Consider the following 11,839-nt stretch of genomic DNA (forward strand, 5'->3'; position numbering starts at 1 on the left):
CCCTATTTCTTCTTACTCCCACAATGTCCTGGAGAAGTTTTTATAAAGAATTTTCAAGAGATTATTTCCTAGAGCAATTGTTAAAGCCGGCTTCTTAAACTTATTTTCTAAACCAGCTTTAGTAAAGCGTCACACTTTTGTAAAGCATATATATGTGTGTGTGTATATATGTATATATATATGTTTTTAAGCAAATCATCTCTCCAAAGTAAGTGGGGGAGGTACTGTGCACATAGAATATCTATCTGTGTGTGTGCCTGCACATGTTTAGGATGCTGTGTATCCAAGGTGGCCTGGTCCATAAACAAGAGAGAAAAGAAAAGAAAAAGTTACAGTACCTTTTTAACTCTTTCTATACAGATACTGACCTGTCAGGCATTCTCTGAGCTTAGAGAGTGCCGTAAGACCCAGGTTTTATATAAACTACTTTAATATGATCAAATCTATTCAACAATAAAACATATTTTTTAAGATAAGGTGAATCCGTCGCGGTAAAATTACCAATCTCTACTCTAATAACATGATCTAGAAATTAACCTGTCTTTCCTATCTTACTATTCAAATAGAAACAGCAAAATGGCAATACGCCATTCTTAATTCAATATTTTAGCAATGTTTCAAAAATTGTACAACACAAAAATATGAACATAGTAGTTCAGTTGGATCTAGAGGTTTATATAATGCTAATTCTAGTATTTTAACCTAATCTTACATGTAGCTTCCCGTCATATATATTACGTAAATGTAAACATACATAGAAGTATTAGTGTAATACTTAACCATATCTGAAAATATAAGTCTATTATTATATCAATTAAATCTGCAGATTAGTAACATGGTCAGGACTCAAAGTTTTAAATATATCTAGATATTTATGTAGCATATCACCGTCAATTTATTATTTTAATGAAATGGAAGGATGTAATAATACATTTACATTTCTCAATATAAAGATTTGTTAAATGATAATTGTACTGTATGTTATAGCAAATTTAAGAATTGTTATGATTACTTACAACATCTTAAAATTAATATGTAATTAAAATTTAGATTGCATAGGTATTGATAGTAAATAAATATCAATAAATAGAGATATTGATGAAGATATTAATGCTATAGGTTCTGCTTAGTTAGCATTTTAATTTTGAAGTTAGGAGTAAACTGTGAAATATTTTTAATATATTAATTCAACCAGAAACTTTTTATACCTATAATAATCAGTTCTTTTCTAATAAGAGAGTACGGATTCATAGTGTAGTAAATAATCTCTTGTTGCAATTAAAGAGTAATTGATAAAATATTCACTATACCTTACCATTTTAATGAACAACCACTGTATATAATGGTTAATCTAACCATGAAAAAATAAACACAAAAATTTGTATCATGCAAAATTATTGATTTTATATTCCATTTAGAAAAAAACCCCCGTAGAATATAAAACTGTTACTAGTACGTTATTATCATCTGAGCAATACAATATGTAAACTATATGAAGCCGGCAATTTTTGTTCTACTTTGGTAGAACATCACGCACAATGGCTGTGAGTTCTCTCGGGGGTTCTTAGAAGCTGTTGTTTTGGGGTTTTTTAAATAATGAATGAATAACAACACCAAAACTACAACACAACACTCAGTGGCATCTGTACATTAATTTCATATGCAATAATTGTTTTCTTTTTTCAGTCACACCCAAAAATCAATATAGAGATATATCTTGATACCATGAATTAACAGATCTTTCTCCTGTATATTTGTTAGGCCTGATCAATGACTGATGTCATTCCTGAATGGATCTGAATTCAAGGTAAATATCTGTGAAGCATTCCACTGATCTAATACTGTTTTACTCATAAGTCATACAGGTGGGGAGGAGTGGGTAAAATTTTCAATAATAATGTAGGAACCTGAATACCATTTAAAGACAATGGTCTTTGACCAGATTTTAAGAACCATCTAGGCACCTAAAGTAAAGAAAGGGGGTTGCCTGTCTGGTGACCAGCACAGACAAGGGTTTCCCATCCTCTAAACCACTGGTTTTCAAACTTTCTAAAGCCACAGAACCCCTCCATAGCACTTCTTCTGCTGTGGAAGCCCTACCGCTACTCTGTGAGTTGACATGGAGCCAGGTGACCCAACCCAGCCATGACAGCACACCACCTCCCAGCCCCTTCTGCCATTATCCCCAGTCTCTCTCTGGAACCCCTGATGATCTCTTGTGGGAGCCCAGCGCTCCATGGGACAGTCTGAAAACCAGTGATCTAGGCTGGCCTTCAAAAGCAGGTCCAGGTATGGGTAAGTGTTCCAGAGGCAGTATTACTGGTCTAGACTCATGGTGCTCAGCCAAGGTGCTGTGGCACCCAGGAGTACCATGAGATCCTTTTAAGGGTGCAGCACAGTATTAGCACTGTTAGATGTGCAAATGCCTGCTCATGACCTGGCAATGAATGCATTGCGTTTGAAAGCTTGTCATATGTATTCCAACCACACAATTGGTCCATTAAAACATATCACCCCCCAAAAATCCTCACTTTTCACACAATTCATGGACCAGCGTGGCTATAATATCACTATAACACTACAGCACACAATTCGCAAGAATCATGTGTTGTAGTTTAATTTTAGTAATTGTAGTTGTGTGTTTAGTTTCTCTCATTCCTTGGCATCTCAGAACAGCAGAGACTCCCTATGCCTGAAGAAGGGTGATTGTGCCTGAAAGCTTGCTAACAACTTTTTGCATCTACTCAGTTGATGTAATAAAAGATATCACATCTGCTCGAAGAATCTGCCTTATGTCCTTAGACCAACACGACTACAACCAAAAACCCAGCATGATTCATAAGATGAACCCAAAGATTTCCCATAGGAATTCTTAGTGTCAATATCTTTCTGATCTCCTGAGGTCTTTCTGAACTATTTCTGAGAAGTAGAAGAATTGCTCTATTAGTTCTTTGTAGTCAAAAATGACAGAGAGCTAAGAGATAAAATTTTCTGTGCGGAGCCTAGAGTCTAATGAGTTTGAGCGCTACGGCTCCATGCTACAGCATCCATGCTGGGTCCTTTTCAACAATGGAGGGTGTTGAACATGTATGGACTTTGAAATGCATTGCAAGTGTGAGTGTATGAGTGCACATGTGAGAACAATACTACCTGTTGGAAGATGTAGCCACATTCAGTGAATGAATGTCAATTTTTCTATACTATTTGGTCAGAATTCTGCTCTCAACGCTGATGATGTAACAGGAGTCCTGACTCCCAGGTATCCCAGATCTCTCCCACTAGAAACTCAGGAGTAGACCTTTGATATCTTGTGTGTCATTTCCTTTCAGATCTTGGCTTCCCCAATGATTTTAAATAATGCCACTAGCCCCGTGACTGAGTTCATCCTGTTAGGCTTTTCATCCCTGGACCAGACAAGCCGCCTTCTCCTCTGTGCCCTCCTCTCCTCAACCTATACCCTGACACTGGCTGGCAACCTTTGCATCATGTGGGCTATTCTACAGGACCCCCGCCTCCACCATTTGCCCATGTATGTCTTCCTGGGGAATTTCTCTTTCCTGGAGATCTGCTACATCACAGCTACAGTGCCACGGATGATAGTGGACCTGGTGACCCCTCAGGGAGATGTGATCTCCTTTCAGGCCTGCTTCCTCCAGTTCTACTTCTTTTTCTCCATGGGGACCACAGAATGCTTCTTCCTTTCAGCTATGGCCTTGGATAGGTACCTGGCTATTTGTCACCCCCTGCATTACCCCAGCCTCATGTCCCAGCGGTTCTGCTTATTCCTGGTGGCCTCCTGCTGGGTTTGTGGCTTCCTCTGGTTTATGGTCCCCATTGTCCTCATCTCTCAGCTTCCCTTCTGCCACCCCAGTGTCTTGGATCATTTTCTCTGTGATCCAGCCCCATTGCTGGCTGTCTCCTGTGTCCCTGCTCCCCAGACTGAACGTGGCTTATATACCCTTAGTTCCCTCATCATTATTGCTACTTTTCTATTTATTCTGGCCTCCTACACAATGGTTCTTAAGGCAGTGATGAGACTGCCCTGGGGGGCTGGAAGACACAAGGCATTATCTACCTGTACCTCACACTTCGCTGTGGTGGGTCTCTTCTATGGCTCTGTCATGGTCACTTATGTCAATCCAGCAGCCTCCAGGAGCAGTGGGAAGATGGTTACACTCTTCTATGTAGTGGTGACACCACTGTTCAACCCATTGATCTACAGCTTGAGAAACAAGGAGGTGAAAGAAGCTTTGAGGAGGACACTGCTGGGGGAGCGATAGCTGTTCCTGTTTAGCTCCTGGAGGTACTGACAGGGAGTGTAATAGGGTAGATTGTATCTGTAGGAGGCTCCAGCTTCAATCTAGGCCCAGGAATGAGGCAGAGGCCTTTCAGCTCTACAAGACACTATCTCTGATCTAACAGAACAAACATTCTGTGTGATCTCTAGGAATCACTCTTCATCTAAAAATAAAAATAGCAGCTTTGACCATTCACTTGGTATACAAGCTGTGTGTGTTTCTGTGCTGGCACAATACATGTAAGTGTAATGGTAGTGTGCGCCTGGATACTGGATCCCCTCTTTCCATTTCTGGCACTGTTTCCCTTCATTCAGTGGATTATCATCACACTTAGCTCAATGGGCAAAGTTGTCACTGTTTTAAATAAAATAAAATAAAAATACCTGGAACATCAAAAAATCATCACCCTTGCACCTAGGATCAAAATCATGATAATGTTAGTTTTGTGTGTGATGCATCTCATTCCCTCCTGGAACTGTGGAAAAATCCTGGTGTCTGGTTACCAGTCTACTGCTCTGACAACTGTACTGAACACCTTCATCTGGTGTGTATCAGTCCAAAAGATTAACAGAAGCTAGGAGTCTCAGATGAGACTGAGATCATTCACAAGAGTTAGAAGGAAGGAATTAATTGCTCTGTTAACAAGCAAGCCTTGGTTTGGGGCCATCAGTAAATGTGCAGGGAGGGGCAGGACTTCCAGTGCCCCTTGGCCCCCATTTCCCAGTTCTTCCCAACTAGAGCCTTATCCATTCTCAAAGCAAGGAGATTTACGAGTGAGGCTGGTTTGGCCTTGTCCCCAGCAAACATGCTCAAGTGCTGGAGACAGGACTTGAGAACAGTCTCATGTGAACTCAGGAGGACTTACTACCCATAGCCTTCACAAGGGGCTCCTCGCTCAGAACTCCAGGTTTTAGGCATAGACAGAAACAGCCCACATCCATATTCACATCATTGGCATACATGTATGATAGCCTCAACATCAGAAACACAGGCTGAGACACACATCAGCAGCAGTCAGAAAAGCAGCCAAGATCACAGCCTGCCTCCAATCACAGACATAACTTCTTGGAAAAAATAATGAATTGGGTAGATGACAGGAATGCAGTAGACATTGTATACTTCAACTTTAGTATGGCTTTTGGTAAAGTACAAGGTAGAGTGGATGTGTGCACCCCTATTCCTAGTGTACCTGTGTGACAACCTCTCTGTGGTGCTTATTTGCATGCTGCTATTGGTATGCAAGGTCAGATTATGGGGACTGCATCTCTAATCTGCTACATGGGTGCACAGACACAACTAGGCTTATTTAGTTTGGGGAAGAGAAGACTGAAAGGGAATTTAATTCAATCCTTCAACTACCTGAAGTGGAGTTTCAAAGAGGATGGAGCTGGATTGTTCTCAGTGGTGGCAGATGACAGAATAAGGAGCAGTGGGCTCAAGTTGCAGCAAGGGAAATTGAGGTTAGAGATTAGGAAAAACTTTCTCACTAAAATGTTAGTAAAACACTGGAACAGACTACCGAGAGAGGTGATGGAATCTCCATCCTTGGAGGTTTTTAAGACCTGTCTAGACAAAGCCTTGACTGGGACAATCTAGTTGGGGGTGGTCTTGCTTTGAGCAGGGGGTTGGACCAGATGGCCTCCTGAGGTACCTTCCAACCCTAATTTTCTATGATTCTAAAGTTCATAAGGGGGCTGATGCTGTAGCAGAAAGTTGAGTAAATGTAGCTGAGGAGTGAGTGTTCACCAGGATTTGTATAGAAGTCTGAAGGACCCTGGCTTAGGAATCCCAAAGGAGAGAGAAGAGGCTTCAGGTTGGATCTCTGTAAGAGGGATAGTGTTGCATCTCACCATCCAACTCTGAAGCAATAAGTGCTCGTGATGTATACATCCCTTCAGTGTGTTCAGTTGGAGTCTGTTCCCTACTTGGTCTTAAAAAGCTGAAATCCTTTGGGTACTAGCAGGTAGAAGGCTGCTCCTGCCAGATCTTGAAAGAGTTGAGATTACATCTAAAAGAGCTGGGTTGCCTCCCCAACCAAAAGAGGAACCAGCTTACCCTGGCAGCGGTGAGGAGCAGTGACAGCAGTAAGGAGTAAAAAGGAGCTAAAGATAAGCACTCCTTTATAGTGGTGAGGAGCAGCAACAACAGCAATGAGGAGCAGCACCCCCTCCAGCAGCCGTGAGAAGTGATCTTCAGTTTTCTCTTCTCCAGACGAAATAACATGAGCTCTTCTAGTCTTTCCTCCTCAGTCATGTTTCCAAGGCCCCTAATCAGTTTTGTCTCTGTGCTGGACTTTTTCCAATGTGTCCTCATCTTTCTTGAAGTGTGGGGCCCAAAACTGAACACAAGACTTGGTGGGGCCTCACCAGTGCTGAATACAGTGGAATAATCTCTTCCCTTTATTTACACATGGCAGTCCTGTTAATATACCTCAGGATGTGGCTGTCTTTTTTTTTTTTGCAACAAGTGGGTGGAACAAATGGGAGAGCCTGACTTGTAGCTCAGCCTTGGTCAGGGCCACCTGCCCATGGGGCCATGGCGCTGGGACCTGTACCCTCCCTGGTACAATGTGGGGGCCATTCAGGGTGATTCTTGGTCAAGCTGCCCTATTCCTCTATCAGCAGAGCCAGGTGCCAGCTCTGCTCTCTGACCCTGGCATGACTGTCCCTATCAAAAGAGAGCCCACAATCCACCCATCTCTGACCTACTGTTCTGCAAGAAGCATGTGGCAATTGGGCCTCGGATTTCCCTTCCGCTTCACAGGCTGACATTCAGCCTGCATGTCATGCAGAGCCTGCTGATTTTGGTGGCCCTGGGTAGGGAGGTTAGGAAAGGTCAGCTGAAACACCTGCTCTTTGTGACCATTGTTGAGCTGCACCAGTTCAGTTGCTTTGCCACCATGTAGCCTCAGCCCAAGGTCAGGTAAGATACACACCTCCAGCCAGCTCAAACAAGCTGATCCTTGGCCTTGGACCTGAAGCACTGCTCAGCTGGGTGATGTGAAGGCCCAGTGGGGTCCTGGATTTGGAGAAAGTCGGCACTCTCGGAAGTTTGCAGCGTGGCCCAGTGACTGAAGCACTAGACAGGGACTGGGAAGAGCTGGAGTCTGGGCCCACTCATGCTGACCTGAGGGGTGGCTTGTGTGGCCTCTCTGTACCTGCCTCTCCCTCTGCAGTAGTGTGATAGCAGCCCCAGCCTCTGCTGTGACAGCCCTATGAGATTTGCTGATGGAAAGTGCTATGGTTAGACCTAGAGGACCCCTGTATTCAACCAAGCTGGGAAGTAGAAAAGGAAGTCAAGAAATTAAAAAAACCATACTGTAAAGCCAACACCAAGCAACACAGGATTCAACCTTGAAACCCCCACCATGTGCAAACACTGCATAATAGTGTGAACATAGGAAAAACAAGAACCACTGTCCCTGCCAGTTCTTCTTTTTGAAAACAGTAAAAGGACCCAGTATTGAAGAGAAACCTTAATATGTTTTGCTCTGGGGAAGAACTGGAATATAAAAACAGTAGAAATGACATGTCTTGCACAAATCAATGGATCCCACAGCACCTGAACCTACAATAGATTCCAGATTTAATGACCCTGGCTAGGTACAGACATTCAAAAAACCCAAGGCAGAATCAATCTGAGTTACAGTTTTCTGTAAGTGACATTAATTAAGATCCGTAGTGAACAGAACACACATTTGCCCTTTGGGGGCAGGGGTACAAATTAGACCACATTCCACCATTTTTAAACCACTCTGTGTGCCTGACTTCTGTCCATGGCTATAGACTAGTTTCCAATCACTTATACAGGTACAAATGTAATGTCTGTACCTGACCCCTGTGTCCAGGTAAACTGAGCAGGAGTGCAACGTGGCCGGCCAGATCCCTGCAGCCAGCCAGTCCCAGTGAAGAGAACAGGACAAGCCCTGCCTGGAACAAGCATCAGGTGCAGTCAGCCCAGAGCAACAGCCTGTCCCAGCTAGGCTGAGTGAGGCAATCAGGGCTGCCAGTCCCAAGGTCACAGACAGGAGGGCTCTCACACTGCAGCCCTTGAAAGCCAGCCTGGCCTGCAATTACCTTGCCTGGGCAAAGGTGAAAGTTCTTGCTCCTAACCCTCTGTGTGGTCATTGCTGGGCTCATAGTGTTGAAACCTAGCTCCAACTCCAGCCTCTGATTCTGGTTCTGGGCTCTTGATTCTGTTCTGACCTTTGGCTCTGACTTTTGACTCCAGTTCCTGGCTAATGCTCAGCTTGCCGTCTTTCTGGCTACGGCTTTGGCCCCTGGCTTGATTTGACTTTGGCTATGGTTCCTGAATCCAGTTCTGATGCCAGATTCCTCCATACCCCTGCTTCCTGTGAGGCCAATTGCTATTGCATGAGTATTTTGGTGCCTGACCACTAGGCGAGACTTCCCACATCCCAGTTTCCTAACAAAGAGGCAGGCTGTGAGAAGCTCACTAGGGTTTGTATTTCAGGAGGCTGTTTAGGTTACAGAGGTGATGCATTGTAGTAATGAGGTAGGAGAGGAGGGGAGCCCATGGTTCCCAGGTGTGCATGCTGCAGGAAGCAGGGGACACTCCATTAAACTACCTGTTGTGAAAATAGTTCCAGCTGGTGCTCAGCACGATTCCTAAAGCGAAATCCGGGGGGTTCATATGGGGAGGGAGAAGAACTGGAGTTAGAGTGAGGGCTGATCTAATACCAACTGGTGAGTGCTAGAAAGAGCTTTCCCCATGCAGCTAGATACCCTTGGCCAATCCCCTAGGCTTGTCCCTTTTCCCTGAAGCAGTGGGTGCTGGCTCCTATGCTTCAGTCAGCTACTGGGGGAGACAGAGTTCAGTTGCAAGCGGACCAACACGAAGATGAGACAAAATGCAAGGTCCTATTTCACATTATACACCCATCTGGCAGTTGCTAAATATGTGCATAAGATAAGTACCAGTTCTGGGACTGGCACATTGTTCATATTCCTCTTCCTGACACATAGTGGCTACTTACTGAAGAATAACTGAGGGCTCTTGTGCACCTGCGTTGTTTGATTAAGAAAGTGCAGTGGGCTAAGCTCTAGCCTGCAGTTCTTGTTGGGAACACTTTGAGGGCAGGGGGAGGAGGCTCAGTGCCAGCATGTGTTACTGTGAACAGTTTCCCTAGTAAGACCTCCATGTGCCCTTTTCACTCCAGGAGCAGATGGCAGTGTAGACCTGGCAGCGGGCCATAAAGACTACCCCTGATTGGGTCCCTGTATTGGTTGAGTGTTGTCCCCAGGTTAAGACTCTAGTTTTGTAACTCTTTTGTTGCAAGTGGGGCCCTCTGGGAGGGAGGATCTGAGAGCTCTGGTGCCAACTTTCAAGTTCTGGTGTCAGCTTGGATTCTTGCTGAGTCTGCAGATCTCACCGATACAAGAATCTCCTAGAAATGTAGCTGAAAGCACAAAAGAAGAGTGGCTCCTCCCCCCTTCCTCCCACAAGACTCCTGATCCTGGATGCTTCTTTCCTTTCTTCGCATGAATGTATGGAGCCCATTCTTGGTGACCAAAGCAGTTCTTTTGGCCAGGAAGCATGAGACTCCACAGAAGCTTTCCTGAATTTGACACTTGATCTGCAAGGTTGTAGAAGCATTAGTTGGAGGTGGCTGTGGTTCTGGGTAGCTGCTGAACCTTTTAGAAACTGGACCCTCAGACAGCGAAGCTGTGAAAATTGCCTTCAGTATCATAGTATGAGTCCTGACAAGGCCTGGAGGAACCCTGATGTAGTTGGGGAGCTCTAGGGACAGTGTCAGCATAAACTAAAGACCCAGAAATCCTGTCTCTAATATCTGCTTTTCCACTGACTCTTCTGCTTGAAGTGATGGCCAAAAAACCCTGCCTCTTTCCTGGGTAAGTGTCGGAGGGAGCAGAGGTCCCACTAAACTGAGTGGATCACATTGAGGTTCCAGGGCAGGGAACATTCTTTAAGGGAGCCTCTACGCTATGTCGGCTTTTTCTAGCTAAAGATATTCTCTGGGTTTATTTCACTGTCACAATGTACCACCATGATTCCTGTTACTATTTTGCACATAACACAGTTAATGCTCATAATTGGTTTGCATGCTATTACCAATACAAAACGCTAGAGGGCACTTCATAACAATTGTACCCTTCCCACCTTCTACTACTAAATTACAGCAGGAGGCAGTTTAGGAATGTAATTTGGGGTTGGTTTAGGTTTTATGGGAGGGGTTAGGTTGGACTTCTCCCACTGCCCCAATTTCCTGCCATTGAGGAATGCATTTTTCTGGTGTTCTCCCCAAGAAATGTACTAGCTTTGTCAATTTTGGGGACATGGGGTGAGACTGGTCAGCTTTTGGTTGCAGTTGCATCAATACCTCCCTGTATAGCAGCCAGTATATGCCCCCACATCCAGCCATTGGAATTGGGGGGGGGGGGGGGGGGGGGGGGGGGCTTGGACCCTGTGATCAATTCTGGGGCACAACAGCAATTTTATAACAGTCACTTTGGGGGGGGGTCTGCTAAACTTGGGGGGCAGTGTTAAATCTGACTGTGCCATTGTCCTACACCCACAGACCTGGGTGCAATGGCCACATACAACAGTGTCACAGCCCTCCCTACACATTGCTATATGTGGTTGTTACATCCCAGAGCTGGGCACATCGCAGCCCCCAAACCCCCAGAGAGCACCCTCAGGGGGCAGGAGGCAAGACTCTCCACTCCCCACAATGGCCTGGGGATTGTGGCACAAGCATGTGGGGGACTGGTGGTAGATGGGGGCGGCGCACACCATGCTCTTTCTCTGCTCAGAGGACCTCAAGGAGGTAACTGGCTGTGAGCTTCCTCCTAACAGTGCCCTGAGGCTGTGAGCTTCCCCCAACAGTGTCCTAGGAAAGGATTGCAGGCGAGGGTGATGTTGGCCATGGGGGTGGAACTGGTTTGTGGGCCAGCCAAGGTCAGATGCACCCATAGGGGTGCCTAGTTTTGCCTACCATAACTTTGAAGACTGGGTGTGAGGCCCAGGGAGCCCCAAGTTCGGACACCAAGAGAGAATGCCTACTGCTGGGTGAAGCGAATTTTTCACCCTTGGGCAAATGAACAGAGCAAAACTGTGCAATGTTTTTGTGCAAGGAGGTTTGGGGAAATACCACTGGGCATATTGGTGTAAGGAGAGAGAATGGGAGGGGAAAAAAATTCAAATAGGGACCACAAGGATATAAGATTCCATTCACAGTGTAAAGGCTATAATAAATGATCATTCTTTAAATGTGAATACATCAATTCAAGGACTGACAAATGCCTTGTGGCTGGCAGGTGTGGGGGGTTTATTGTGTGGTTTGCAAAGCTTCATTTGGAGGTGCAGCTGTAGAAGTGTTCTGGTGAGCACACAATTCTCTATCTCTGAGAGCCCACCCCTCCGTCATGGCAGTGCTCTGGTCCCCGCTGTCCTCCTCTGCCTCCAAGGAGCAGGGCGGGGGGTGGGGACCTTTTATATTTCACTTGTATAAGTAGTCAAAAAACAGTCTATACCCATAACAAACCAGAAGTTCAGCACAC

General features: G+C 45.0%; 1 protein-coding gene across 1 annotated transcript; it reads left to right on the forward strand.

Moving 5' to 3' along the window:
* Window positions 1–1,538: 1,538 nt before the first annotated feature.
* LOC102563073 (olfactory receptor 11H12-like) lies at window positions 1,539–7,276 on the forward strand. Its single transcript, XM_059731851.1, has 3 exons — window positions 1,539–1,544; window positions 3,330–4,256; window positions 7,223–7,276. The coding sequence occupies exons 1-3, from the start codon at window positions 1,539–1,541 to the stop codon at window positions 7,274–7,276; spliced, it is 987 nt and encodes a 328-aa protein (XP_059587834.1).
* Window positions 7,277–11,839: the final 4,563 nt, after the last annotated feature.

Source organism: Alligator mississippiensis, chromosome 7 (genome assembly GCF_030867095.1).
Source record: "Alligator mississippiensis isolate rAllMis1 chromosome 7, rAllMis1, whole genome shotgun sequence".
NCBI lineage: Eukaryota > Metazoa > Chordata > Crocodylia > Alligatoridae > Alligator > Alligator mississippiensis.

Excerpts from the sequence above, each read along its gene's own strand:
- LOC102563073 (XM_059731851.1), top strand. Across the intron at positions 4,257-7,222 it reads AGGTGAAAGAAGCTTTGAGG|AAGATACACACCTCCAGCCA; the intron begins AGGACACTGCTG and ends CCAAGGTCAGGT.